The sequence below is a fragment of the Salminus brasiliensis genome, chromosome 4 (genome assembly GCF_030463535.1).
Source record: "Salminus brasiliensis chromosome 4, fSalBra1.hap2, whole genome shotgun sequence".
NCBI classification, from domain to species: domain Eukaryota; kingdom Metazoa; phylum Chordata; class Actinopteri; order Characiformes; family Bryconidae; genus Salminus; species Salminus brasiliensis.
Window position 1 is genome coordinate 19,404,991 of NC_132881.1, and position 26,204 is coordinate 19,431,194.

The window sequence follows — 26,204 nt, forward strand, 5'->3', positions numbered from 1 at the left end:
AGTGGGTCAGTGTCATCAGCAGCTAGCCTTCATGGATTTATGGACTATTAAAACAGCACAACATGATCACAACACGAATACACATATACACACACACTGCTCACTCTCTGTTCTGGGAAAAATCTGTCTATTCACCAACCTCTCGCTTTAACCTACTCAACACACTCTCTCTATGCTTATCCTATAGAACTTCCTACCTTGTTCTATTTTTGGTTGTTAAACCACATGCTCTTTGTCAGATGATGTAAAAGGAAGCAAATAACCTAACAATGCTTAATGTTAGGAATTCTGAATGTTTTAAACACAATAGAATATGCATTTAATGCAAAAAAAGAAGAAGAAAAGCAGTCTTTTGGTTAAGACTTTCAGAGCTCCTGGATAGAACATTGAAAGACCGTTTGTAGACCATAGTAGATCATAGAACATTGAAAAACCGTTTGTAGACCAACAAACATAGACTAGTAACTTTTAAAGCATTTTACCTACTCATCTGTGTCAGCTTCCTGTAGTGAGACTACATAATTACCTATGAAAACAAATGTTTTAGCTCATTTTGCCAGCAGATGATGCTAGGGCCTAATCCTTTCACAATATTTTTGTCATAAATCAGATTAGCTGAGACTCTCTTTCAAATGCATCCTCAATCAGCTCTGTTGCCAAGGTGATTGCTGTATCTCGTCCTCCTCTCTCAACTGCTGGCACTGCAACTTCATCGCTCTGGGGAACAGTGCTGGGCTGGTAGGGTGGGGGTGCACCATGCACACTACTGCCGAGTTCTATGAATAGCCCAGGGTGCACAGGAATGATGCCAGGGCAAGTTAAATGAACATGACATAAATTAATGTGTGCCATGCATTCAAGGATTTTCTAACACTAATGAATAAAATAAGTCCTTTTTGAAGTAAACCTCTGAGTTAATTCAACATTTCAATAATTTTTTTCTTTGAAGATAAATCTATTTTAAATATATGCCATAATAACTTCAATAATCAATGTCAATAATCAAAGATACATTTGTAAACTTGAGAACATGTTTTACTGTTCACATTGGTGACATCATAAACATACATAATGTCACCTCATGCCAACAGCTATATTCTATTTTCAGTGTTTAACCTACAATGCAGATCAAGAAATGTTTGGTCTTAGACTGCAATACCTCAAATTAATAAATTAGGATGTGTCTAATAATTTAAGCTGCCTGTGTAAATAAAGATGAATGGTTCACATGGTCCTTGAAACTACATTTACAGTCTAAATTGTCTTTCCTGTCTGCTGTCTTTGATTTTGCCTGGTCTGTAGCTCATGGCCTCACTAAAATAGATCCACATGTTCACCAGCATATTGATCCAAATGTCAATGATAAAAGGCAAACAGGGAAAGTAAATGGGAAAAGATGTTTTCTTCAGTTGTTCAGATGCAGCAATGCTCATGCTCAGCCATGCTTAGCTACTTCAGGTCTAAGAATATTTTATTTCTGTGACAAATAAATAAGTGATATTTTTAAATATCACATCCTGCAGTAAACATACACTCACTGAATACTTGGTGACACGACGATAATACTAGGTAGGACCTCCCTTTCCACATAAATTCTTTATTATATGGTTTGTTAAAAACATTTCTGGTTCATGTTGACATGATTGTCTCATGCCTTTTCTGTAGATCTAGGAGCACTTTTATGCTGCAAATCTTCTGCTGCCTTTGGCTTGCTGACCTGGGTCTTAGGTTTCTAAATCTTGTTGATTTCTTGTCCTCTTACTGATTCTGTAAAGCTGCTTTGTTAAAAGCTGCAGTTGTAAAAAGTGCTATGCAAAAGAATTTAATTTTCTTTGATTTGATAGGAAGGCTCTGCAAAAAGTGGCAAAAATCATGACAGAGCAGCAAAATTATATCTCCCATTGCACCTCACATTGTGTCTGATTGGCCAAGCCACACTGAAAACTAATACAATTCTATTATATTAAAATCTGTATTAATGCAGTGTATTCATTTGTGTGAAATAAAGTTCTAAACTGAAATTGAAAAGCATTGAAAATAAGCATCGGTCCACAAAAAATGTGTACTTTACATTATCTCACCCCACCCCTCGTAATGTGTAAGAAAAAGTGACCAGTCCATAAACAGAAAGTAATCAAATATATACTTTTTATAAAAACTACTGCCAAATCTAATGTTCTTAACTCAATGATTTTGTGTTAAACATTGCTATGTAATTGCACTGATTCATAAAAAAAAACTCTGTATATGACTGAAATATATGACTGAAAACTGTATTTTGTTGCTTTACTGTTATATCTAATACTGAAAATATGGTAAAAAAAAAACGACCAAATAAATAAATAATAAACACACTACAGTAACCTTTATTTACTATTTTGACTAAACCAATTTAGTGGCAGTGCTTAGACATGCAGACAAACAATACAGGTGCAAGATGAGTGATAAAGGAAGAAATGGCCAGAAAGTATTCCCTTGATACCACCATTTGTTTATCTGTAGGAACTGATGACATAATAAACGTCAGAAGGAAAGGAGACCTCCTCAGTCGCTGAAAGTAACTAATGTAAAATGAATATTTTGAAGAATTAATTTTAGAAATGTACAACATATTAGCCAGCACCAACAAACAACACATGCAATGTACAAAAAAGAAAGGCTGAAAAGAGTCTGAAGAAATCCTGTTGGTCCGGTCAAACAGCCTATCTGAGTCATATTTCAGCAGGAGAGACAGTAACCGTTCAGTATGGGATTTAGTATTCACTGACAAAAAGACTGTTTTCATATTTCAAGTTCATATTAACCTGTCATTCCAACAATAGAACATATTTATATCTCCACTGTACAAATTATGTATCAAACAGAGTTCTCTTTGTCCACTATTGGAGTTTAGAATTGCACTGAGCAACGGCCGTCGTTGCACCCAGGTGTGAGAGCAACCGCACTACAGTGAGAAATCACAAAAATGTCACAGCGGTCACAATTCAGGACACAATTCAGTCGCCATCTCTACAGCCTACTGATAAGCCCATGTTTACTAGTTACCTTTAAAGTAATTGTACATTTGCTTTACTGTCCATTTCGTGTCTTTTTCCTCTTACAGAATACTGAAAAAACCTCCAACATTGCTGTGAAAAAACTAAACACTAATTCGTACTGGTTGAGCATAGAAAAGACACAAAACACGTGTGAGTTGCAATGGCGTGGCGAGGAAGAAGCTTAGCAGTGGTGCTATCGCGCTGCGGCAGTTGCCAGGGGACGTCGAAGGGGAGGAGTTATGATTGGCTGAAGTGTGTCTGTTGCCGTAGCAACGACAAAGGGGTTTGGTAGCGTTGCTGCGCGGCGTGAGCCGAGCGCTGCGCGAATGGAGGAAGCAGCTGCTGATTACTGACGGACTGCGTTTGAGGCGTACATCTACATGTGAACAGTGGGCGAACTGCACCTCTGCCGCGCTGTAAAAGGATCAGTTTGCATGAATGTAAGTAGCGTTAGATACTCTGTATATTTGGAACGTGTTAGCCTTCGCGTGGTGAGTTGTGTAGCTAGTGTAAAAGTTAGCTAGCATTCGAAGAACAAGTCCAGCTTTACGGAGGCTAGAGCTATAGACACCCTTTGCGGGTAACCAAACGCTTCCAGGATTATTTCTTTGCTCTCTACCAGTATAGCAGTTAGTATTATACTTATCTTAATGTCGAATATGTCTGCAAAAGAAACAGGCGCCTTATAGACATTCCTTTGCCTTGGCTGTGGCATGTAACCTAGCTAGCTTGCTCGGCTCGCTGAGCCCTTGAGAGCAAACTTCTTTTGTGGTTGAAGCCACAAATGCAGCTAGCTAGCGGTTAGAGGTGCTGTTGGTCGTGTTCTTTGAACGAAGTGCGACAGTATCGGTCGAAATATGTAACTTGGTTTCTTTTTTTGTACAATGCACAAACATATTTTCTGTTCATGTTGAGTGTGACAGCGCGTGCCTTATTGTCTTAATATCGCGGGAAATCTTGTTCTAGAAGTCTATGTGGAGGAGCGCAAAATTCCACCACAGAAGAGAAGCCTTCTCCTGTAGCACCTAGCAGGTTTCAAAGTAGCTATCTTTCGATGGCAGTCTTAATAAAAGCTTATATATGGTTCAGTTTCTTGTGAATATATCCTTGTTCCTTGGCAGCCTGAATACCGACTTCTAGGTGCTTTTGGGTTTGAACGAGGGAGCACAACTGACAACGTTAGGCTACATCTGGTTGTTTGCCCTCTGTGTGAAAATGTAGGGCAACTTTGACGTAACGTGGCTTGGGCGAAGAGACTGTAGCGCGTTGGTTAGACAATTAGGCTATTGCTCAGGCTCAATTAAAACGACTAAGGCAGGTTATTTCCCTTCCTCCTCGAAACCCACAGACTTGACTAACGGTTCATAATTGACAGTTACAACAGAGTCATTTCACCTACTCAACAAGAAAATTCCGCACTCATATTAGTCACGTCTCTCTTATGTTTCTGTCAAACATCTGGTTGATGTAAACATGGTGGGGCCTGTGCAGGTATGTGTTATGCTGAGCTGTCTTTGGTTTGATAAGCCTCCATAAAATGCTAAAGAATACTTGTTCTTCACTTTCTGTTCCTTCTCAGTTCCTCATTCACTGAAATTTTGACCTTACTGACATGCAGCAATCTGCTACCCTTTTTGAGCCAGCATATCTGCCTATTGATTGAACAACTGTTACCACTATTCCCTGATGTACTGAAATTATGCTAGTGGCAAACCACTCACCCAAAAGCCAGTTATACCTTCATAATTTTCATGCTGTCATATTTGTGGTGACCAGGGACTACTTCTGCAATAATATGCATACAGTCAAATTAAATTCGTTCTATTTAAAAGTTAATGGCTGTCCCAAACACACTGCTTTTGTGATCCCCTAATCACAAGAAGAATAAGAGGTTAATGTTTGCCATCAAACATTGGTCAGAAGTACTGACTGAGGGCCGCCAGCCAGCCCTTAGTGAGCCCTATTACATTTTTGTTGAAGGATACATCGTGCATTTGTTAAGAAGCTGGCAGCGTTCAGTAGCGGAGAACACAATGGATCTAATAGTCTAATATGATTGAATCTCAGTAATGTCAATTCACTGTAAAAGTTTCTTAAAATAAGCATGTTCAGTTTTGCATTTACAGGACAAGGAGGGTGGATCAGTTTGCTTTGTTCAACAGATGTGGTTTGCTGACAACTGAGTCCCAGATAAACAGCAAAGAGAAACAAGTTGTTAAATATGATTGATAGATGTTGAGGACTTCAGCATTTACCAACTGCAATGCATTTCATTAACTTATTCAGTAAGTGTGTAAATAAGACATGTTCAGAGATTATCATAACAGGTTTTGTGTTGCTCAGACCAATGTATTTCCATTCAAAATTAATTCTTTTTTTAATCTAGTCATGTAAAATCACTGACATCATGATAGAGTTCTGAAAAAAGTCTGTTATTAAAATATTGTTTAAAGGCACACTCTTTTAGTGTTTAGCAATATGACCTCAAATCAATATAATGATTAATTACACATTTTTACCTTGATTACGAATAATGATAGATTCTAATAATATAGATTAGAAATAAGTTTGTTGAGTTGCTCAGTTGGCTCAGTGTTTGAGTTCTCCTACATGTTGCTTCTATTTTGCAGAGTGGACAGGGCAAAGTCACATGACAACACACGCGGTAGTATGTTTTAAGGGGACAGTAGATTAGCACACACACACACAGTGGGGAAAGCACTGAAGTTAGAAGTAACCGACATGGGCAATATTACATTAATTAGAAGTTCCAAATGTCAAAGGTTTTGATTAATTTTTAAATTATTGCCCAGTCCTACACTCTTCCAAAGAAACTCGAGAGGTTAGTCTTGGTAAGTGGTTTTATTGTGCTGTTTGCCTCTAAATGCACCCAGAGTTCCTCTTCACCATCAATAGGATTAGTGGTCTTGAAGTTTATGTCCGTAAACTCCGTTATGTCCGTGAATTTTAGTAAGTTACATCATCAAACACGGAAATTGTTGCTTGAGCAAAAGAAGCTTAACTGATTCTTGTGCAACTTGCTTTGAAAGACCTACCTAAGTGTTTCACTTCACTTAATGTTTTGTTCCCTCTTTTTTGCCAACATGGTGCTGGTCTCAGGGTGCCAAAAGAAAAAAAAAGACATGGAAGTGTCCACTGATCAGGATGTGAAGCGGATATGTCAGTTCATGTTTCACCGGATGGGTGTTGCCAGTATGGGGGATGTCCTGTTGTAGACTAGGGGAAAAAGTCTAGAAGATGCTGACTTTCTGGAAAGAGGCTTCACACAGTATGTGACATTGTTCTTAAAGGCCTGCAACAAATGGCCATGCCTTTTATAAAAATTAACAAAGAATTTGATAGGAAAACATAATGCAGGCTATCCCCATTGCTCTTGTTTTGAAATGTAGTTATTGATTTGTGATTCCACAATTCAACATAAACAAAAGACCTCATTTTGATATTAATTTCTAAATGAGAGGCAGTTTACACCTCAGATTATGTGCAACACGGCCCTATATAGAACCCTTCTACCATCCTCTATTTAGCATCGAACAAGGGCTCAGAACTTGGCTTTTGATGTGATCTGGCCTTTGTTGGTAGGTGACTGTTTTGAACTCCTGCTGCAGCTAAACACATTTTTTTATCAGCTACAGTCCCTCCACCAAACACACACACCCACACGCCCGTCGCCATTATGTATTTCTTTTCACCCAGTGCAACCGACCAGGAGGAGGGACATCCCCAGGAGCCTGTGAGGCTTCAGTTGTCTTGGTTACATGACATCAGCATGCGGTAATCCAATATAGGTCGCTGCTCTGTATTTGGATTGCAAATGCATAGAAGCTTTCCTCTTGCAAGAGTGCATGTTCCAGCTTCCTTTAGATCCATGTATGATCCTCATATCAGTTCTGCTAAGAGAACATATAGACAACGTTTATAATGAGGCACCATTATCTCATTGGTGTATGTTTTTTTTTGCCATTGTGTTTCTGTGTCCATGAATCGGTCATGGTCTTGTTGCAGTAAGACCCTGTTGCCTGCTGAGACCCTGTTTCCCAAATAGCCCCCCCCCCCCCTTCCCTTAACATGTCCTCCGTCTGTCATTGCTGGGGAGGGGCTGAGACTCGCAACCATTAACACCCACTCCCCCATTGACAGTAGTGCTGATGTTACCGTTGACCTGATTGCAAATCTAGACTGTACCATGTGTGACTGATAACAATGGCCCTTTGTGCTAGTCACTCCTTGCTGAATAAACATGGTTTGTTTATTTGAAATGTCCTTTATAATGCATGGAGTACATTGGATGATCTTGACCAAAAGGAGCTGGCAAGATAATATTAGTGCTTAAATGTTAAATTGTAAGTATTTTAGATCATGTTGGCAAACACTACTACTTACTTACTAAATACAAGTAAGAAAAGTCAATAATTTCTTTTGATTGACTAAAAACATAAAGACTTATTTATATATGATTCTAAACATGTTCATGGTATAAAAAAGTTTTTTTTTTTTCAGAACAAGAAATGTCTACACTTTTTATTCTCACTAACTAGAAAAAATTTTGCATTTATGCAGCTAAAACATTTAGCATATCAGTCACTGATAAAGAGAGGCACTGTGACATGAGTGCATCTTAGTCTTGGGTTTTTGTAGACTTTATTGAAAGTGCTGCACTCTGCTTCTCTCTGGTGGCTGAATGGATGGATGGTGTGCAGGTCAAGGTGAACATGCATTGTCAGTCCAATGCTTGATCTTGTGAACACATCCACTGCAAAAGCAATAGTGATAGAGTTATAGGACTAGTAAATGCACACTCTGCCTTAAGAGCATGCATTCCTTTCATCACCATTTCAAAATGCAATCACTTGTGAAACAGTGGACGAATTTCTCCACTTCCTTGTTTATGTGAATTTTTGCTGTCTTGTTCACTTGTCATGACAACAGTTTTTTTTGTTGTCTTTTTTTATTGTTTTTCATAATAACAGAGAAGCAGAATAATCAGACAGCTAGAGGAAGTTGTAGAGCTCTGCAAAACATGTAGAGTTATTCAAAAGTGTGGATAATCCACACAATAACTGTGATTAAGTTCAAGCATGTTTTTGCTACCCTTCTTTATAATAAATCTAATTTAGGTGGAAAACCTAAAAGTGTAGCATAAATTAGTACATATTGTTTTTCATATTTGGACAGTTTCTCTGATGTCAAACTACAGGCTAAGCTCCTGACAGTCCGCCAAACACTATACTGTCATTGTGAACGTCTTCGAAACATCCATCCTGCTATCTGGGTAAACTCCAGTGGCTAGGGTCCCAGCAATATGTTGAGGCAGACCTGTGACACAGTGCAGGATTTCCACCTGGCACCTTACATTACCATGAAGACCAAGCTTCTGACATACAGGCTCAGATATAAGCTACGGTGCCCATGGCTCAAATTTTAAATGAATATTTCCTTAATGTCATGTGTCTGCTTTATTTTTAGGTTTACCTCTGTTGAAGTTAATTCTCTTTGTCGTTAGCCTACTTCTTTAAAAGACTTGCTTGCTTCTCAGTGGTGAGGCACAGGAAATTCCATATGAATGCCTTGTATGGCTTGAACAATGTTGAAAGAATGTATTACTGTTTGTTTACCTTTGTGTGCATAAGAGAGGTCAGACTTGTAATCTTAAAGTGGTCAGATAAGTCTGTCAGGAACAGGTAATTGTTCACCAAAATCAGCCTTGGAAGTGTTCTAAAGTCTTGGTTGTTCAAATACTTGGGGCACTTTAAGGTTGGATTTATTACTTACCAGGCCCAACAGCTGTTACATTATACCTTTTTGCAGACATGTGTTCTAGTTTTTTATTAGGTTCAGAGTAGGAGTGCAATCTGATAATGCAGAAAACTAAATTAACGATATGTCTGGAGTGCAAGTATATAAATTTACTTTTAATTTTGATCACCACCTGGACTTGGCATGGACCAAAATATTTTGTGGATGATGGGGCATGGAAGGATACCATTCCTGGCACCTGTCCTTTTACAGTTTACCTTTCTGTTTTCATACACAATTGTAAGGACCCAGTGCTTATGTGGGATTGTTAACTTGCAGATGAGCCAGTGAATGTTCTGTGACCAGGCTATGGCACCTTTGCCCGCACTGTCTCTCATTAGCTCCATCTCTTCCCCTCTCCCTCTTTCACAAGTGGCCTATTAACCACTGTATCCCGCACCCTGGCTGCTGCTTTGATGCCTTTTGATAAGAGTGACGGTAATTATAATAATCATAACAACGATGATGGGCGACTGTGAGCTAATCATGTAAAAGGCACTTTGTCTGCCTGCTTGTGGCTCTTCTCTTTGGTCTGATATTCAGCTGTGGAAGTGTGCTTTTAAGGGCTGAGTGCTGCTGAAGCACCTGTGGGTTATTAGGACTTGTCTGTTAAGCAAAGGTGAGAATTTGTAAAACTAATAGGAGTTGATGAATTATCCAGAGGCTAAAGAGGAAGGCTGCATGAGCGTTATTGGGTTAACAGAGGGTTTTTGTTGTAGTTAACCTTTTATGTATAGATTCGCTTTGTCGTAAATTGTTCTTACCAAAAAACGTTTGTCTGTATCGATTATGACCAGAGGAAGTTTTGCCCTAACAAATGCGGTCACTTCTGTTAGTTCCTGACTGAATCATTGTGTTCTGCATTATTTTACTAGGTTGCAAGTCATCCTCTTGTTCTCCAGTGGGACCCTGCTATGCATTTCAATCCAGGCAACCAGATCACCACCTTTTTTCATGTGGATTTTCCTGTCTATGTGCCCCCAGCCTTTTGCATCTCTTATCTCCTTGCACATTGCTCTCCTTTTAGACTGACCATGAATGGGTGTGACCCAGTTTCACCCTAAAGCCACTAGTGAAATCCTCCACCATGACCACCTTATTCAGTGAAGTGGCCTACCCTTCCCCCCTCCTGAGCTCGAACCCTGTCTGTTATGTCTGGTGTACACGCAGCTCTGCCTTTGCTGTGTATCTTAGGGGGAGGATGAAGTGAAAGATGATAAATCTGGTGGATAGCTGAGCTAAAAGGATATTACTCTGCTCTCGTTCAGACCTCTGGCTAATCTTCCCCCTACCACCCCACCCACCCTTTAATTGGAATGAAAGCTTTGTTGTCATGGTGACATTGAGGGCATAGATTTAGGCTTGGTGTGAGTAGACAGGAGGCACTGGGTGATTCTCTCTTAACGCCACTGACCTGCTTTCTCTCTTAATGCTGTGAGAGTTCATCCCCCTGCCCACACCCCATATAAACACAATATTTGTGCAGATGGATTTAACAGTGGGTTATCAGACATTAGATGACACACACACACAATAACTAGTCAAAGTCAAATGTATTTGTATAGAGCTTTTTATAACTGTTGTCATCACAAAGCAGCTTTACATAATTAGTAAAAGACAGAGACAAAAAAGAAGTGACGTAAGACGTAAGGATCCCCAGTGAGCAAGCCAACAGCAACAGTGGCAAGGAAAAACTCCCTCAGAGCTGGAGGAAGATACCTTGGGAGGAACCAAGACTCACAAGGGGGATGCTAGCATCCATCTGCTCCACCTTCCACAAACCTGAGTGATCGCGTGTAAGCAGCGAGATGACAGCTCCAGGATCTCAGTGTACTACAATTCCCTGTGTCCGCGAACCCCTTGACCTGCAACTTTTATCTAAGGGGAAACATTAATTTATAAAAACTAAACTAAACAGATGAGTTTTCAGCTTAGATTTAAAGATTGATACTGTGTCTGAGTCCCGAACATTATCTGGAAGGTTATTCCAGAGCTGTGGGGCTTTATAAGAAAAGGCTCTTCCCCTGAGGTTTTCTGAATTTTGGGAACGAGTAAGAGGCCAGCACCCTGAGATCCAAGTAATCTTGATGGTTCGTAGTATGTAATAAGATCCCGCAGGTACTCAGGAGCAAGGCCATGTAGGGCTTTATATGTTAATAGAAGAATTTTGTATTCAATACGGAATTTAACTGGGAGACAGTGAAGTGCTGATAGAACTGGGATGATATGGTCAAATTATCTAGTTTTAGTAAGGACCCTGGCTGCAGCATTTTGAACCAGCTGAAGTTTATTGAAGTTCCTGCTGGAACAACCTGACCAAAGTGCATTACAGTAATCTAGCCTTGAGGTAATAAAAGCGTGTACTAGCTTTTCTGCGTCCTGTAGAGATAAGAAGTTTCTTAGTTTGGCAATGTTCCTAAGCTGCATAAAGGCTGTCCTACTAATATTAGCTATAGGTTGCTCAAATGATAAATCTGAGTCGAATATGACACCAAGATTTTTAGCTGCTAGACCAGGAATAATGGAAGCATTAGCCAAGTCTAACATTAAGTCTGATAGTGTATTTCTAGTGTTGGATTGGAATTTCTCATACATGTCATTTTTACTCAGGTATAAGCAGAGTTGTTGGGCCACAGCTTTTTCTAATATCTTGGATATAAATGTTAAGTTGGAGATGGGTCTGTAATTAGACAATACACTAGGATCAAGATTTGGTTTCTTGATTAAAGGTTGTATGACTGCTAATTTAAGGGTTTTGGGTACATGCCCTAGGCTAAGGAATGAATTTACAATGGGTTAAAAGAGGTTGGATTATAATTGGGAGTATTTCTTTTAGCAATTTAGAGGGAATTGGGTCAAGTGCACAGGACATGTGATACAATAGTTTTACTTAACATGTTTTACTACACACTGAACACTTTATTAGAAACACCAATACACCCTGTTCATTTCATGCAATTATCTGATCTGCCAGTTGTGTGGCAGTAGTGCAGTGCTTTAAAAAGCTGCAGCGGCTACAGGTCATGTTAAGATTTACTACTACTTCAGTGATTACCGTAGCATGATTGTTGGTGGCAGTTGGGCTGGTTTGAATATTAGATGTTACTCATGGTGGAATAAGAAACAACATTTATTGAGCAGCAGTTCTGCTGATGGAATCATCTGCAAACTGGTGGGAGCTGACAAAGCTGTACAATTGCAGTGAGCAGAAAAGTATGTCAGAACGCACAACACATTAAATAGAAAATGTGTTCGGGTTACACTTCTGTCAGCCAAGAATAGAAAGCTGAGACCTCCACCCATGCAATATTTTCAGTGCCCCTAATGGCAACACAGCCCCTTCCCGTTTAATAGTTGCCAATGTGTTCTTATTATGAAACATAGTTCCTTGTTTCTCCGGATGTACCATTGCTGATTATGCCTAAATAGTTATGTTTTGATTTGATTCTTGTGACAAGGTTGCAGGTAAGGTTTCCTTCTGATGACTCTTCCAAGATTGTTTGTGGAAGCAATGTTGCACAGTGGACTCTTCCTCCAGTTTCTTGGCATTCAGATGCCTGTTTTTTATTTAGCTTTCTTACTTGCATATAAGCAGTTCTCTCTTAGAGTTTTCTTGGTCTTTCAGATTTTTGCCTGACCTCCACAAGGTCTGAGACTTTGTAGAAGCAGTTTTGAAAAGCAGTGTAGAAGCAGGTTGAAAGACAAACCTAACAGCATTAGGTTTCACCAAAAATATGTTTGTGTTTATGTAATTTTACATTTGATTAGCTACGGATGCTGTGTTTACTACTATATTTTATAGATTGAGTTAAATGACTTCTTGTAGCATGGCTAGGGTGATGTGGTTGGGTTTCTACTTGATGGCTGACTTAACAGCTGCGTGTGGTGTATGAGGAGGAGGGTGTGTATAAGAGGGAGGACTAAAAATCATCTTGGCTACTTGAGAAGAGCTCCTCACTGACCTTCATGGAGGAGGACCTCTCTACTGAAAATCCAAAGAAAGATGAAGGAGGGAGGGAGGTAGGGAGAGGGGGAACAAGGGGTGAAGATTATATGAGAACTGTTTTATATGAAAACATAATTTCAGCTTTTCTGTGTTTACATGTTTTTCTTTTCCTGTTTAAAAATAAATGAATTGGCTTAGCATGTCAGTCAGTGGGATGTTGATACCTCAACACTGATATTTGTCTTTTTCTCTTTTGTCCAGACCTCTGTAGTTTAATGGGTCCAATCATTGGGATGTCACCAGATAAGAAAGCAGAATCCCCAGGCATGCTGGAGGATCGAGTTGGCCTGCGGGGGTTGTGTGGGATGGGCACACTGCCTGAGGCGGAGTGTGCCTCTAGCCCTCTGGCCACCAGCTTGGACCGTGCCTCAAGCACAGATGACGAGGAGCTGACCAACCTCAACTGGCTCCATGAGAACCTTCTGCAGAACTTTACGCTTTGTGGGCCAGAGGCCCAGGCCAGTCCTAGCCCACTCTTTGACATTGAGGGTGACTCCACTAGCTTAGCTGTCTCATCCATGTCGTCTCGTGGAGGAGACAGAGACTCACTCAAGTCCAAGCCCCCATTCTCATTTTCTCTGCTCATCTACATGGCCATTGAGCAGTCACCTAGCAAATCACTGCCTGTAAAGGACATCTATGGCTGGATCCTGGAGCACTTCCCCTACTTCTCAAGCGCTCCCACTGGATGGAAGAACTCAGTCCGCCACAACCTGTCCCTCAACAAGTGCTTCCGTAAGGTGGAGAAGAGCCTTGGAAAGGTAACTTAAACTAACCTGTCAGGCATTCTTCATCAGTAGGCTTGGGGATAATGTACAGTAGAGCTGGGCGGTATAGTCTGGTATGGTGTATTATAAATAAAAGCTTTAAGTACTAAAGGGTTTGCACAACCCCACAAAATTACACAATATATGAAGGAATCAGTTTGCCCAAAACAGCTGCAAACATTGAAGGTTAACAGTGGCTTATTTCGTACAGATGCACATATTTAACAACCTGAGTGCATATCAAATAGAGTAGTCTTTAAAACACACATTCTATATGAATTCTAATAGCAACACCATAATGCTAAGCGTTTGGCCTGACTTTGGTACATTAAAATTCCGCAGCACTGTTGGCAAATTTTAAACAGTACATGCCAAGTAACGTCATACTGCCCAGAACTAACACGCATTCAGAGAAATGATTATCATCTTTGCAATCATTGTAATAGATTATACTATCTTGATAAATTCTTTGAGGCCCTTAAATACCATTGTAGAATTAATAAACCTCACCATGTGGGAGAGACTTAAACATTACTTCACTAACTTTGTAAAACAAAATATAACTAATTAACAGAGATATGAATGAACTGAATTGCCATTTATTTGTCACTAAAATAATTGTGCTGGACCTTGGCACAGTGTTGTCTGAGCTCAGGACTATTAGTCTGAAGCTCCTCCCTTCTCGGTTATCCTTATATGGAAGACCATATGTGGCAGGGACGTCATTACCCCAACCCCTCGCTCTCTGCCTGGCAAAAAACAGCAAAGTGTGCCTTTTTAAAATTGCGACAGGGATTCAAATCTGCAATATACAATTTTCTGGAAAAATATATATATAATCTGTTGATTTTGGACACTTCTGGGACTCAAAATAGTGTTCAGCCATGTTTGTCTGTGTGTGTAAGAGATGCCCTGCTCACCCCTCCTCCTTGGGCTGCTCTTAGGTAAACAGAGGAGGCTGCTTAAGACGATGTGTTTGTTTTTCCGAGCTAGATAACTCGCTGATAGTTGACAGGTCAAGGGCGCTGGTTAGATGGGGTAAGTCTTGCTTTTTGCTATGTTTATCATGTCTGTATGTTACTCTGATCCTGAGTTATGAAGCCTAGAATACCGATGGGACGGGAATCGGGTTCAGTGAATGGATTGGTGCCGATCCACCTAATTTAGTTCGTATTAGGACTGATATATGAACCTGGTATCAGATCAGTGCATCTCTATTATAAATATATTCAAGTATGTGACTTTATGTGAAGTATGTGAATTTATAACCTTGCGGAGGGCATTGGATGGCTTATAGCGCCGGTGACAGCTCTCAGAACCCACATATTATAGCATAGTTTTAACAGTACTACCATAATTATTCCCACATCTTAGTGTTGGATAGTATTGCTCTTGTTGTCTTGTCCGTACGATTTGCTGTTATCAGGCAGATGATATTGTAGCCAGTGGGTAAATGTTGTGAAACAGTCTTGGGGTTTTGGAATTGGCCCTGTTTTCCAGCCCTGTTTTTGATTACGCCAGATTTTCTTGTGGAGGAGGATACCGCAGTGTTTGACGTTCACAGTATGTCATTTCTATGTTCATATTTCTATGAATTAACTTTTAGCTTTGCCAAGGAAATACAGTTTGACATTGAACCCGTTTAAATGGCACACACAAAAATGGCTTGTGTGCTGATACTGCCCCCTGCTTGAGAAACTACACACTGCAACCCTGAATAGTAAATTTGTACTTGCAGTAGTGCGCATGTTACTAGTAAACAAAAAATTGGTGTTCCTGTCACCAAATTTGGTGGAAATTATTTAGAGATGCCCAGTGAGATATGTTTTACTCGTTGTAACAATTGGAACACCTAAGGCCTTATTTTCACCAAACATTTAGAATTTTTCAATTTTGGTTTTGTTTGTCTGGTTGATACTCTTTAAAATATGAAAAAGGCTGAGCGAGAATACTGTAATATTAGTATTACTACCCATGGTGGTGATATGTTTTCTGTACAGACGGCATGTATCCCTGTTCACGTCCTCTTCACATTTGTTCGGTTGGAAGTGAAAATACCTTCAAGCTAGCATGTCAGCCCTTTTTTCCTCATCTATTCTATAAGCCAGCATCTCATGTGTACTGCAAAAAATATGCATGACAGTGGCATGTGATGGAAAGTTGTAAGTTAGTAGTTGGCATGTCATTGAAATTTTAATGACTAACATATTTGATAACTTCATGTAGGGTCCCAAGGCTTTTAGGAGTTTTTTTTTCCTCTGTCTGGCCCAAATGAACAAACTCTTGGGTATCTCAACATGCTTAGCATCTTCATCACAGAGACCCAGTTAAACACCTCCTATCCAAGGTGCACGGGCAAAATGCTATGTCCTATTCTCATATCCTCATTTTTTTTCATTGTATTTAAATGTTTAGTGTTATGTCAACATGTATGTCTTCTTTGATTCCTGGAGAATCATTAATTTACATATGACATATGGCTATTTACGTGACATTAGCTGTAAACCCAAAATTCCGTAATGATATAGGCGAGATAGGTTTGGAATCTAGTCAAGGTCACAGCCCCTCCCTAGGAAAATGTTCAAATGCAGGTTTAGATTGAATAGGCTTATCAGTGCATTGTGCTTTGCTTGTGCTGTGAGAGGGATGGATAGGGGGAAGGAAACTAAAGAGTCCATTGCATGGAACCGAATCCAAAGTCATTATAAAAAGTATTTTGAGGCAGACTTCTGAAATGTAATTCAAGTTCATTAAAGGCCTTGCTGTTAAATTTATCATGCAGACAGATCTCCTGATGCAGTTTATTAAGCCTACATTTATGTTACTTAATGCTGTTTTTTAGGTTGCAATTTATCCTAATCATTTGATCTAGAGAAAACGTTTGTGTCATGACTGGCTAGATCAATGACTGGTGAACACTCGCAGGGACGGTGCGATGCAAGACTGTAATGAACCAAACAGGAGTAAACACAAGAATGCAGCAATAACACAAGGGATTATGATTAAACAAAACAAACATGACAAATTAACATGGGCGAAAACATGAAAGCCACCTGAGGCTGGAGGATAGCCAGGGAGCTAGGCGTGATAGGGCAAATAAACAAGGAGGGTAAGGCCAGACCAAAAAAACACAAACCAACCCCGCGCTCGTCAGGCGCAACTAAACTTACTTGATGTGAACAGGAGCTTAGGGATTAGTTGCCGAATCCTACAGGCGACCACATTAAAACCAGAGAAGCGATATGCACATGAACTTGACACTCCAGGTCGGCTTCGGAACTGTAATTCTCGACGATGAGGAGATCGCGTTCGCTCCCTAAATACCCCAGCTCTGAGGTGAACCCAATCAAAACATACAATGGACGTAAATTAAACACACATGAACACAACAGAAAACATGGCGTGATACATGGAATGGTTTTCAACATAAAAGTCCGTGGTGACGTGAACATGAATACAGAACTGAAAGTCCGTGACATGAACATCGACATAAGAGTCCTTGAACTTGAAGCCCGTGGACCGCTGCCCGCAACGCGGACCTGACAGTTTGTTACACCGGGAGTAAATAAAATATGCTAATCCATGACCCTTTAGAGCTTTCATAGATTCATGCCCTTTACTTTTTAATAAACTTAATAGTTCTTAAATGTGATGTATGAATGTGATGTAGAGTTTTATTTTTTGGACCCAGGAAGAAAGCTAAAAAAATGATCCAAAAGAAGTACCAGCCCAGGAAACCTCACAGCTGCAATGCAGTGTCACTCTGACGGCAGGCCACAAAATTGCCCGTGCTACGATACAGAGTTGCTCTGGTAGCAGGCCATGAAAACATCCATGCCACGATGCAGAGCAACATGACCGCAGACCTCTGAAACATTCATTCTGTGATGTAGAGTAACCTCAACAGTGAGGTAGAAACCCTCAGGCAGCCATGCACACTTTTGACCAACAGGGAAACTCAAATAATCACGCGAACAATACAAAACAATATAGAAACAACCAAAACAAATCTGATGTAATCTGTTGTAAAGACATGCATGCTCACACACACCATATATGGGATATGTTATCATACTGCTTGATTTCTGGTTGTGCCAGGTTAACGGGAAGGGTTCTTTGTGGTGTGTGGACCCTGAATACAGGCCTAATCTGATTCAAGCCCTGAAAAAACAGCACTTCCCTGCGCCCCATGGCATCTGTACACCTCCTGCATCCCCACCTAGGTGAGATGTGTACATACACACACACACACACATATGAACGGACACCTACACTGATGATAAATTCCACTTTGTTCTGTTCTCTGTCCTTCATTGTCTTAATCTCAGTCTGTCTTTGTCTTTGTCTTCCTGTCTTTCTGTCTGGCAGTGCCTTCTCGCCTTCCCGTAATCTATTGCTTCAGGGCTGCTCTCTCAAAGGTGAGGTATTTCTTATTTTGTTCAATCTTTGAGAGTTGTCAACAAGAGTTGTCTGTGATCAAAAGAGTGTGTTTGAGGGTACAGTATTTTTATATTTAGGTATATTTACCCCTATTTGGTGTAATAGGTGTCATATTGTGCGTTTTCTTTGTGTTATTAACTGCTGCTAAGAGGACAACAACACATAAAAACGTAAAAAAAAAATGGTATGACAAACAAAATTGCTGACAGTCGCAAGGAAATACTCCCTCAGAGCTGGAGGAAGAAACCTTGGGAGGAACCAAGACTCACAAAGGGGACCTGTCCCCCTCTGGTCAGAACTGTTTATAAATTATTGATGAGTCATTATACCACCATGTTCTTCAGCTCAAGTGTGCAGAGTAATCATAATATAATGTAAATAATATAATCATAGTAGAGAGTATGAGAGTAATGATGTTTAATGGTGATAATAATAATAGTGGTAGATAGTTAGCGTTTATGTAAATTTTAACATGTACAGTGCCTTAGAAAAGTATTCACCCCCCCTTGGCATTTTTCGTGTTTTGTTACCTGGAACAACCTGGAATTAAAATGGATTATTTAATGGGGTTGCATCATTTACCGAACATGCCTACAACTTTGAACATTTGATATTTATTTTATTGTGAAGCAAACAACAAATAGGACAAAATAACAGACAGCTTCAGTGTGCATAACTATTCACCCCCTAAAGTCAGTCGCTTTGGATAAGTCTCTATGAGCTTGCCACATCCTGCCACTGGGATTTTTGCCCATTCCTCAAAGCAAAACTGCTCCAGCTCCTTCAAGTTAGATGGTTTCCGCTGGTGATCAGCAATCTTCAAGCCATAGGCATATGGCCATAGCCATATCTCAATTGGATTAAGGTCTGGGCTGTGATTAGGTCATTCCAATGCATTTACACATTGCTTTAGTAGTATGCTTTGGGTCATTGTCCTATTGGAAGGGGAACCTCCGTCCTAGTCTCAAATCACTGACAGACAGAAACAGGTTTTGCTCAAAAGTATTCCTGTATTTAACACTATCCATCTTCTCCTCGACTCAGACCAGTTTCCCAGTCCCTGCTGTTCTTGGGGTGATGAGATGTGTTGGTTTTGCGCCAGACATAGCGTTTTCTTTGATGGCCGAAAAGTTCAAATTACCTTCCTCCATACAATCGGGGAATCTCCCACATGCTTTCTGACAAACTCAAAACGAGCCTTCCTATTCTTTTCTGTAAGTAAAGGCTTTTTTCTTGCCACTCTTCCATTCAGCCCAGCTCTATGGAGTGTACAGCTTATTGTGGTTGTATTGACAGATACTCCAGTCTCTGCTTAGGAACTCTGCAGGTCCTTTAGGGTTACCTTTTGTCCCTGTCTGCCTCTCTGATTTAATGCCCTCCTTGCCCGGTCTGAGAGTTTTGGTGGGCAGCCCTCTCATGGCAGGTTTGTTGGGTATAAATACATATGCACATGCCAATTTTCAGTTTTTTATTTTAGTTTTTTTTATATAATTTTCTTTCTAATTTTACTTTACTAACCTGAACTTTATTGTGCAGATGCATCGCATACAATTCAGGGGAAAAAACATTTGAGTACAGGTTGTAATGTAACAAAATAGGTAAAAAAAAGGTCAAGGGGGTGAGTACTTTTGTAAGGTACTGTATGTAACTTGTTTGGTTTGCCAGGCCTAAGCAAGATGGCTAGCTAACTAACTAGCTAGCTAGCTGATGGCATCAAATTAATCAAACTAGCTTGACAGACTTGTTAAAGGCTGCGTTATTTTCAAAACACACTAGAACGTACACTAGAATACAATTCTTTTAGATATTAGAAGAAAGAGTTCCTCCTTCCCACTTATTTGGTATCCCTGCCAGCATCCACACTGCATGTGTCCTGCTACCTTTTTCATATCAAAATGATTTGTAGTATCTCAGTAAATTATGTTGAGAGTCAGAGTTGACTCTAGAAAACCAAGACCAAGATACATTACAAGTACTTCAGGCAGGTACTTCACCAATATGCACAAATTATGTAAAACATACCTCACCCAAAAATAACCAGTTCAATTAGCTTATTTGCTATGAGTTGTCATTAAAAAAGTGTAGATTGTTAAGACAGTTAAATTATTATGAGAAAGCTATATGTATTTGTCAAGATATTTAGTGAGTTGGGTTTTTTTTAGTGTTGGCTCTGATACACGGCAAGTCAAGATGCTCTCAACCTACTCATCCTTCTGAGATACACTCTCTACAGTAACCCTAGGGATTTGTATTATTGGTATCCTATTGGTAATAAGACTGTGCACTTTTGATTCCTGTTAGCTCCTTGTTTTTGTTGACAGTGAGTGAGTGGTTATTTACCTAGCACTGCTTTGTCAGGCATCTTTGTAGGCTGCCTCGTCATCCAAGATCAGACCCACATTGGCAAATTTAATGATGACGATCGAGTTGTAGTGTGAAGCATCAGTGTGTACAGGTTGCAGGGAGTATTACTTCTGTTGTAAATCCTGCACCAAATGTGCATGAATCTATGTATAACAGGTTTTAGACGTTGACATTTGCATCAATATCAGCCCTGTTTTCTGAAGAAAGGCAGACGTAGACTATTCACTGTAGTCTCAAATGACAGGGTCTTTGTAGCACTCTTAGTCTGTGCCCCTCTTTCTGTAACCTTGACTACAGAGCCAGTTTACTCTCCTCTATCTGGTTGCTAATGAATAATTCAAGTTTCCTGAGGGGTGGCATGGGAACTGCAAAACCCCAGCCCCCTGATTCCCCTTCACAAACATGTACACACATATGCACCCACACAGCTGAGATTGCTAAATGCATGTTCTCTCCTTTTCCAGAGTCTGACATTGACGCTGCCACTGCTATGATGCTCTTAAACTCTGCCCCTGGTCACCATGTCGACTCTTGTAAGAGAAACATTTAATACCTTGTCCTTCTTGGTGTTTATTTGGACAATCTCTGTTCTATTTTACAGTTACAATAGACATAAATAAACCAAATGAACAACAACTCATTCTTATACTTATATTTACACCAGAGCCTTAGGCAAATCAGTTAATAAACACTAGACCACCAGCTCCCACCCTACACACTTTTTTATATGTTTCCCAAAGTATAACCAGTCATCAGGAGCTGAGGATCAAAAAAGTATATTTGACGCCCCTTTCTCGGTGTGGCTAGTAAAAAAACAACCCAGTGGTCTATTGATTTTGGTCAGCTGGGTGATTTAATTGTTAATGGGGCAATTATTTTATACATGGATAAAATAGTTTTCAAATAAATCTTTATTTTCAATATGAATGTTCATTTAAAAGCTCATGTTGTCAATCGTATGTTAAATGTATTTGATTGAAAGTGTGTTGTTGTTTTTACTCAAATGTAGCTTATAAGTAGGGCCCAGTGATTTCATTTTATATTTGTTTGTGTTATTGTACTATTTTCACATCCATGTTCTCATAGATATATGGATTAAAACTTTCAGTGGAAAATCCAATCTTTGATGTAGCCTTTAAAATCACTTAATTAAAATCACATAATTAATTAGTGCAGCATTGCTGTCTCTTCACACATCTTTATTCTCATTAAGTATATCACTGCAGTTTTCAAGCACACTAATAAACCTTAATCAATTTTACAGCCAACCGTTCCATTTCAAAAAAGTAATTAGTTAAGGTGCATTGGTTAAAGTGTTATCTTGGTCTATGTTTTGTGTCTCCATGCTAATAAAAGTATAACTTTAGAAAAAGTACATTTGCAGTGTAGAGCAGTATATTATAATAGAATAATAGGAAAAGTAAAAACCAGTGTTCGCATTCTTTTCTCAATCTGCTGTATCTGTAGCTCTTGGTTGATGACCATACTTGTACTTACTTGAAAAGAACAGAAAATCCATTCACTTAAAACATCTTTATATTTGATACAAATTGTAATGAAGTAGAGCTGCAACAACGAATCGATAAAAATGATAATAATCGATTATTAAAAGTGTTGGCAACAAATTTCATCATCGATTTGTTGTGTTGCATGATTTGTGTGTTACTCGCCTTGTCATATCTTTTCATAACTTAAGCGGTGTTTAAATGTTTTTTATAAAAACATGTAACTTGTACACAATGGTGGTAATGATTAAGCTTTAATTAAGTTTTAATTAAGTTTTAAGTTGGAGTGAAGACACTACATACAAACTACAGGCAGTTTATCCTGTCTCACTCCTCACTCCAATACAGTGCAGTGTTTGCATCAGCAATATGCTTTTTTTCCTTTATTATTTAATTTGTTATTTTTAATTTAGGAATAAATTTGATTAATTTAATTTAATTGACTAATTTATTATATTATTATTGAGTTATTATATGCACTTATTTGCTGTGTTATTCAATGTTCTATTTTTAAATAAAGACGTGTATTAGGAAATGTATTTTTAATTGATTTTATCGATCAATCTAAAAAAGGATTAACAGATGAATCGATTATTCAACATTCGAAAACAATCGTTAGTTGCAGCCCTATAATGAAGCACTATGTAGTAGTTATTTTAGGTACATGACATTGTTCTTCTTGCAGACTAATTTGGTTTGAGTTAATAGTTGTCTTTCTTGATTTTAGGTGACCCTGACAGCCCCATGGATTTGTCCCAGCCTGATTCGGTCTTGGTAAGCAGCGACCCCAAGCAGGATCATAACTACAGCAGCTCCTCCTTTCAGTGCTGCTCCTCACGTTCTTCCTCTTCCTCCTCATCTCCCTCACTCTGCTTGCTAGAAGAGGGCCTTGGTGGAGGTGTTGTTGGTCACTCTGCTCAGGTCCGACGGGCTGGCAGTGAGGGCTTCCATAGCGACGATGACTCAGAGGAGGAGCACAGGCCTCAGCGGCCTGCACTGGGCCCCCGGCACCCAGCCACTCTTAAATGCCCCCCTCCCTGCAAGAGGGCATGCCGTGAGGCCAGGCCTGAGCTGGACGAGGAGCTGAAGGAGGCAGCCGGGTCCCTGTTGCACCTGGCCGGAATCCGTTCCTGCCTGGACCTATCCAAAAGGGCTGCCATGTCTGCCAAGTGTAAAAAAACAGAGAAATATCGGAAATAAGACACATGCATAGCCAGACTTTGTGTTCCTCTACCCCATTCTGCCGACCCCTGGACTGTGTCGCAGTGACTGTGCCTCTTCCTTTTTTTTCCTGATCAATAATACTTTATTTTCACTCTTTTTTTTTTTTTACCCTTTTTTTCATGTGAGATAATCTCCCTCCCCCGCTCAACCTATGGCAATAGTACCATTCACACAGGAGAACTAAGCCATAAAAGCCTTTTGTGTGAGGGCAGACAAAAGTGAGATTTTCATACCTAATCTAAAAGTAGTTTGTTTGTTTGCACACTCCTGAATGTCGAGGAGCAAGCTACTCAGAATGGAAGGTTTAGGCAAAAGAACATTTTTCTTCACTGTAACTTCTTTGCATGCTTCCTCTTTAAATCAATGTCCTCCTTTTCCAAGTGAACCTATGGTGTTTATAGAGAGAACGAGTGCATGTCTGAAACATACATGGAACTTAGCCACTCTTGTCTCAATCCTAAGTTACTAAGCACTAGAAGAAAAAAAAATCTCACCCTGATTTTGTTTTCTTTTTCTGTCATTCAAAGAGAGATGCAATAATTATCACCTGACCACATACCTGTTGACATTTATTCATTTTCATTGTTCTAATTCAAGGGCGTTATGCTTTGGTTCTTCTACCTGTGTTAGGAATCAGTGGGGATGGGAAGTAGTGTGAATCAGTGACATTTTCTGGTTCCCTTGTTGGCTAGAAATTTTCAGTTTGATGGCTTCATGTCAGACACTAAGAAGTCTGACATGAATTGAATTGAATTGAATTGAAGAATTTTCAATTCCAGCACTGCCACCATGAAGATATTAAACTTAAAATTGAGAATCAGTCTGAGCTGGTTTGTTATAGAGCCTGTTACCTTAAAGGAAATGATTTCACTTCATAGTCATGTGAACCTGCCATTTTTCTCTTCCACTGCCTTTTGACCACTGGTCTTTCCCTTCTTTGTCATTGTTTTTTTTGTGCAAACTGAAACTGATCTTAGCAGCGAAGCATTTTTTTCCCCCTTATCCGTTTACAACCTATGCAAAAATAGTAGCCATTGTAGCTATGTTTATGTAAATATTTTTGTGTGCATGCTTGTTTTACATGTACTTGACTGCCAACTACCAACCAATGCACTAATGGCATCTCATGCACCTGAATCCAGTGAAGTTATAGATTATTGCCATTTATAAGACCGAAAAATAGGCAGTTCAGATATGCAGTTATTATGCATAGGCACAGTAGAGGTCTATTGTCAGGTTCTATTCCAAACACAAGAAGTGGAAAAACCTGCATTGATTATTGGATATATAGATTGACATAGATTTTTGGTGGTCTGTTTGAAGCGCTTATCATTGTTTCTTTATCATAATGATGCATTGTAAAGATCAACCTTTATTAAGCGAAGTGGGTAACTGACAAGTTACAAAGAATATACATTTTGTCCACAAATATTGGCAGTATTGCTACACGCATGTATACTACATGCAAGCTACAATACCTGTGCATTTAATTGCACCATGCTGAAACCAGCAATCTTTTTCAAGTTTGGTAATCAGGTGGATTTGGCAGAAGTAGTGTACAAGTTGAGTTTCTGGTGTTGTAAGTAATGCATACTTATGACTATACTTTACCAAAATTTGGTGATGTCAGTTAATTTCACAATAGTGTCAGCTTGCTTGTAGCTTGCATTTCAATAATATTATAATTTACTGAGCTTGCAGTTTAGAAGACTTTTGATGACATTTAGGAGGACATTTACCACAGTGTAAACCAAAAAGATTTTCAAAAAGTTGCTTAAATTATTAAGTTATAAGTTATTGACTTCTTGCGTTATGTCACTAAATTAAACAAAAGTGTCAGACATTTATACTACAGTGTTGTGAGCAAAGGGAAATGTAGAGGATCACTCTGTAGTACTTTGTTTTCGAGGTTAAGTTACCTGCTAAAAGTACTAATAATACAGAGGTTACAGAGGCAACTGATCTTAATAGTGTCTGAGTTTGCGGTCAGAAGAGATCTGTAGAGCAAGCTCTTGTTTCTACGATCATAGAAACTGACAGCAAAGAACACTATTAAAGAGAATTGTATAAGAGCATTCATTTCAGCATTAATTGGTAAGCATGATAGCAGTTAATTTAAAATGCATGACCTGCACCAAAACAGCTCAATCACTGGCATAACTGTAGCCTTTAGAGTTAATGATGGCTGTATTTGATAATAGTAGAAAGGAGGAGCTTCTTTTTAACTTCGCAAACATCTTTTGGTTGGGGTTTTAAAAAATAGCCTCATGTTTTGTTGCTGATTCCATGCATTTCTTAAATGGACATTTCGGAGAGTCCCCTAATTACTGGAATATCCTTTAGTGCCATTTCTGCTTAGTAACTGTTAGAGACTGAATTATGGCCCTGGGAGCTGTGGTGATAAAATTTTTTAGTTGAGTTCCATTTTTTTTTCTTATTGATGTTATTCTTGACTGCCATTAAAATTGCCAACAGCGTAGGAAGCCGCTTAGGAAGTGTTCCTTGTTCAAAAGTGCCAGATGTTTAATTTGATGGTTTTGATTAAATTTGGGGAATTGTGTGTAAGGACTAGCTGCCAATTAAAACATGCACATAACTTGGGGTACAGAGCCAGATCAGCTCCACAAATATTTAAGACTAATCCTTTCACATCCTTGCAGTGCATGTCTTGGCCTGGAGTGCTGAATAATGTGATTACATTGATCATAAGGCCCTACTCATCCCCATTACTGCATTATTTCTGAAATTATTTCTCATTTTTCTGAAAGTATTTTGAATTTCTTCCCTTTTCACAATATTTATGAAGACAGCTTCATTATATGATGAAACGTGTCTTTTGGTATTACCCTTGTGTTGTTAACTCAAGCTGCCTGCTCAGTATCAGTTTGTTACTGTTTCTTCTGTCTGTCAGACAGACATGATCTGTGTTGTTTTAGTATGCTAACATCTGTTAATAAAATGTTTATAAAGTTTATTTTCACCAAAGATATGCAATTGCATTATATATGGTATTACTGAATAAAATATGTGCTTGTTTTACATA

At 39.2% G+C, this 26,204-nt stretch overlaps 1 protein-coding gene across 3 annotated transcripts; it reads left to right on the forward strand.

Moving 5' to 3' along the window:
• The first annotated feature begins 3,333 nt into the window (after positions 1-3,333).
• foxn2a (forkhead box N2a) lies at positions 3,334-26,204 on the forward strand. Of its 3 annotated transcripts, XM_072677526.1 has the most exons (7): positions 3,334-3,478; positions 13,063-13,622; positions 17,727-17,851; positions 17,997-18,046; positions 20,897-20,965; positions 22,665-22,711; positions 22,821-23,104. In XM_072677526.1, exons 2-7 carry the CDS (start codon positions 13,077-13,079, stop codon positions 23,022-23,024), a joined length of 1,041 nt encoding a protein of 346 aa, XP_072533627.1. In that variant the 5' UTR covers positions 3,334-3,478; positions 13,063-13,076; the 3' UTR covers positions 23,025-23,104. The 3 variants fall into 3 exon arrangements, with proteins under 3 accessions (XP_072533627.1, XP_072533624.1, XP_072533625.1); XM_072677523.1 differs by having other exon boundaries at positions 22,665-26,204; XM_072677524.1 differs by lacking the exon at positions 20,897-20,965 and having other exon boundaries at positions 22,665-26,204.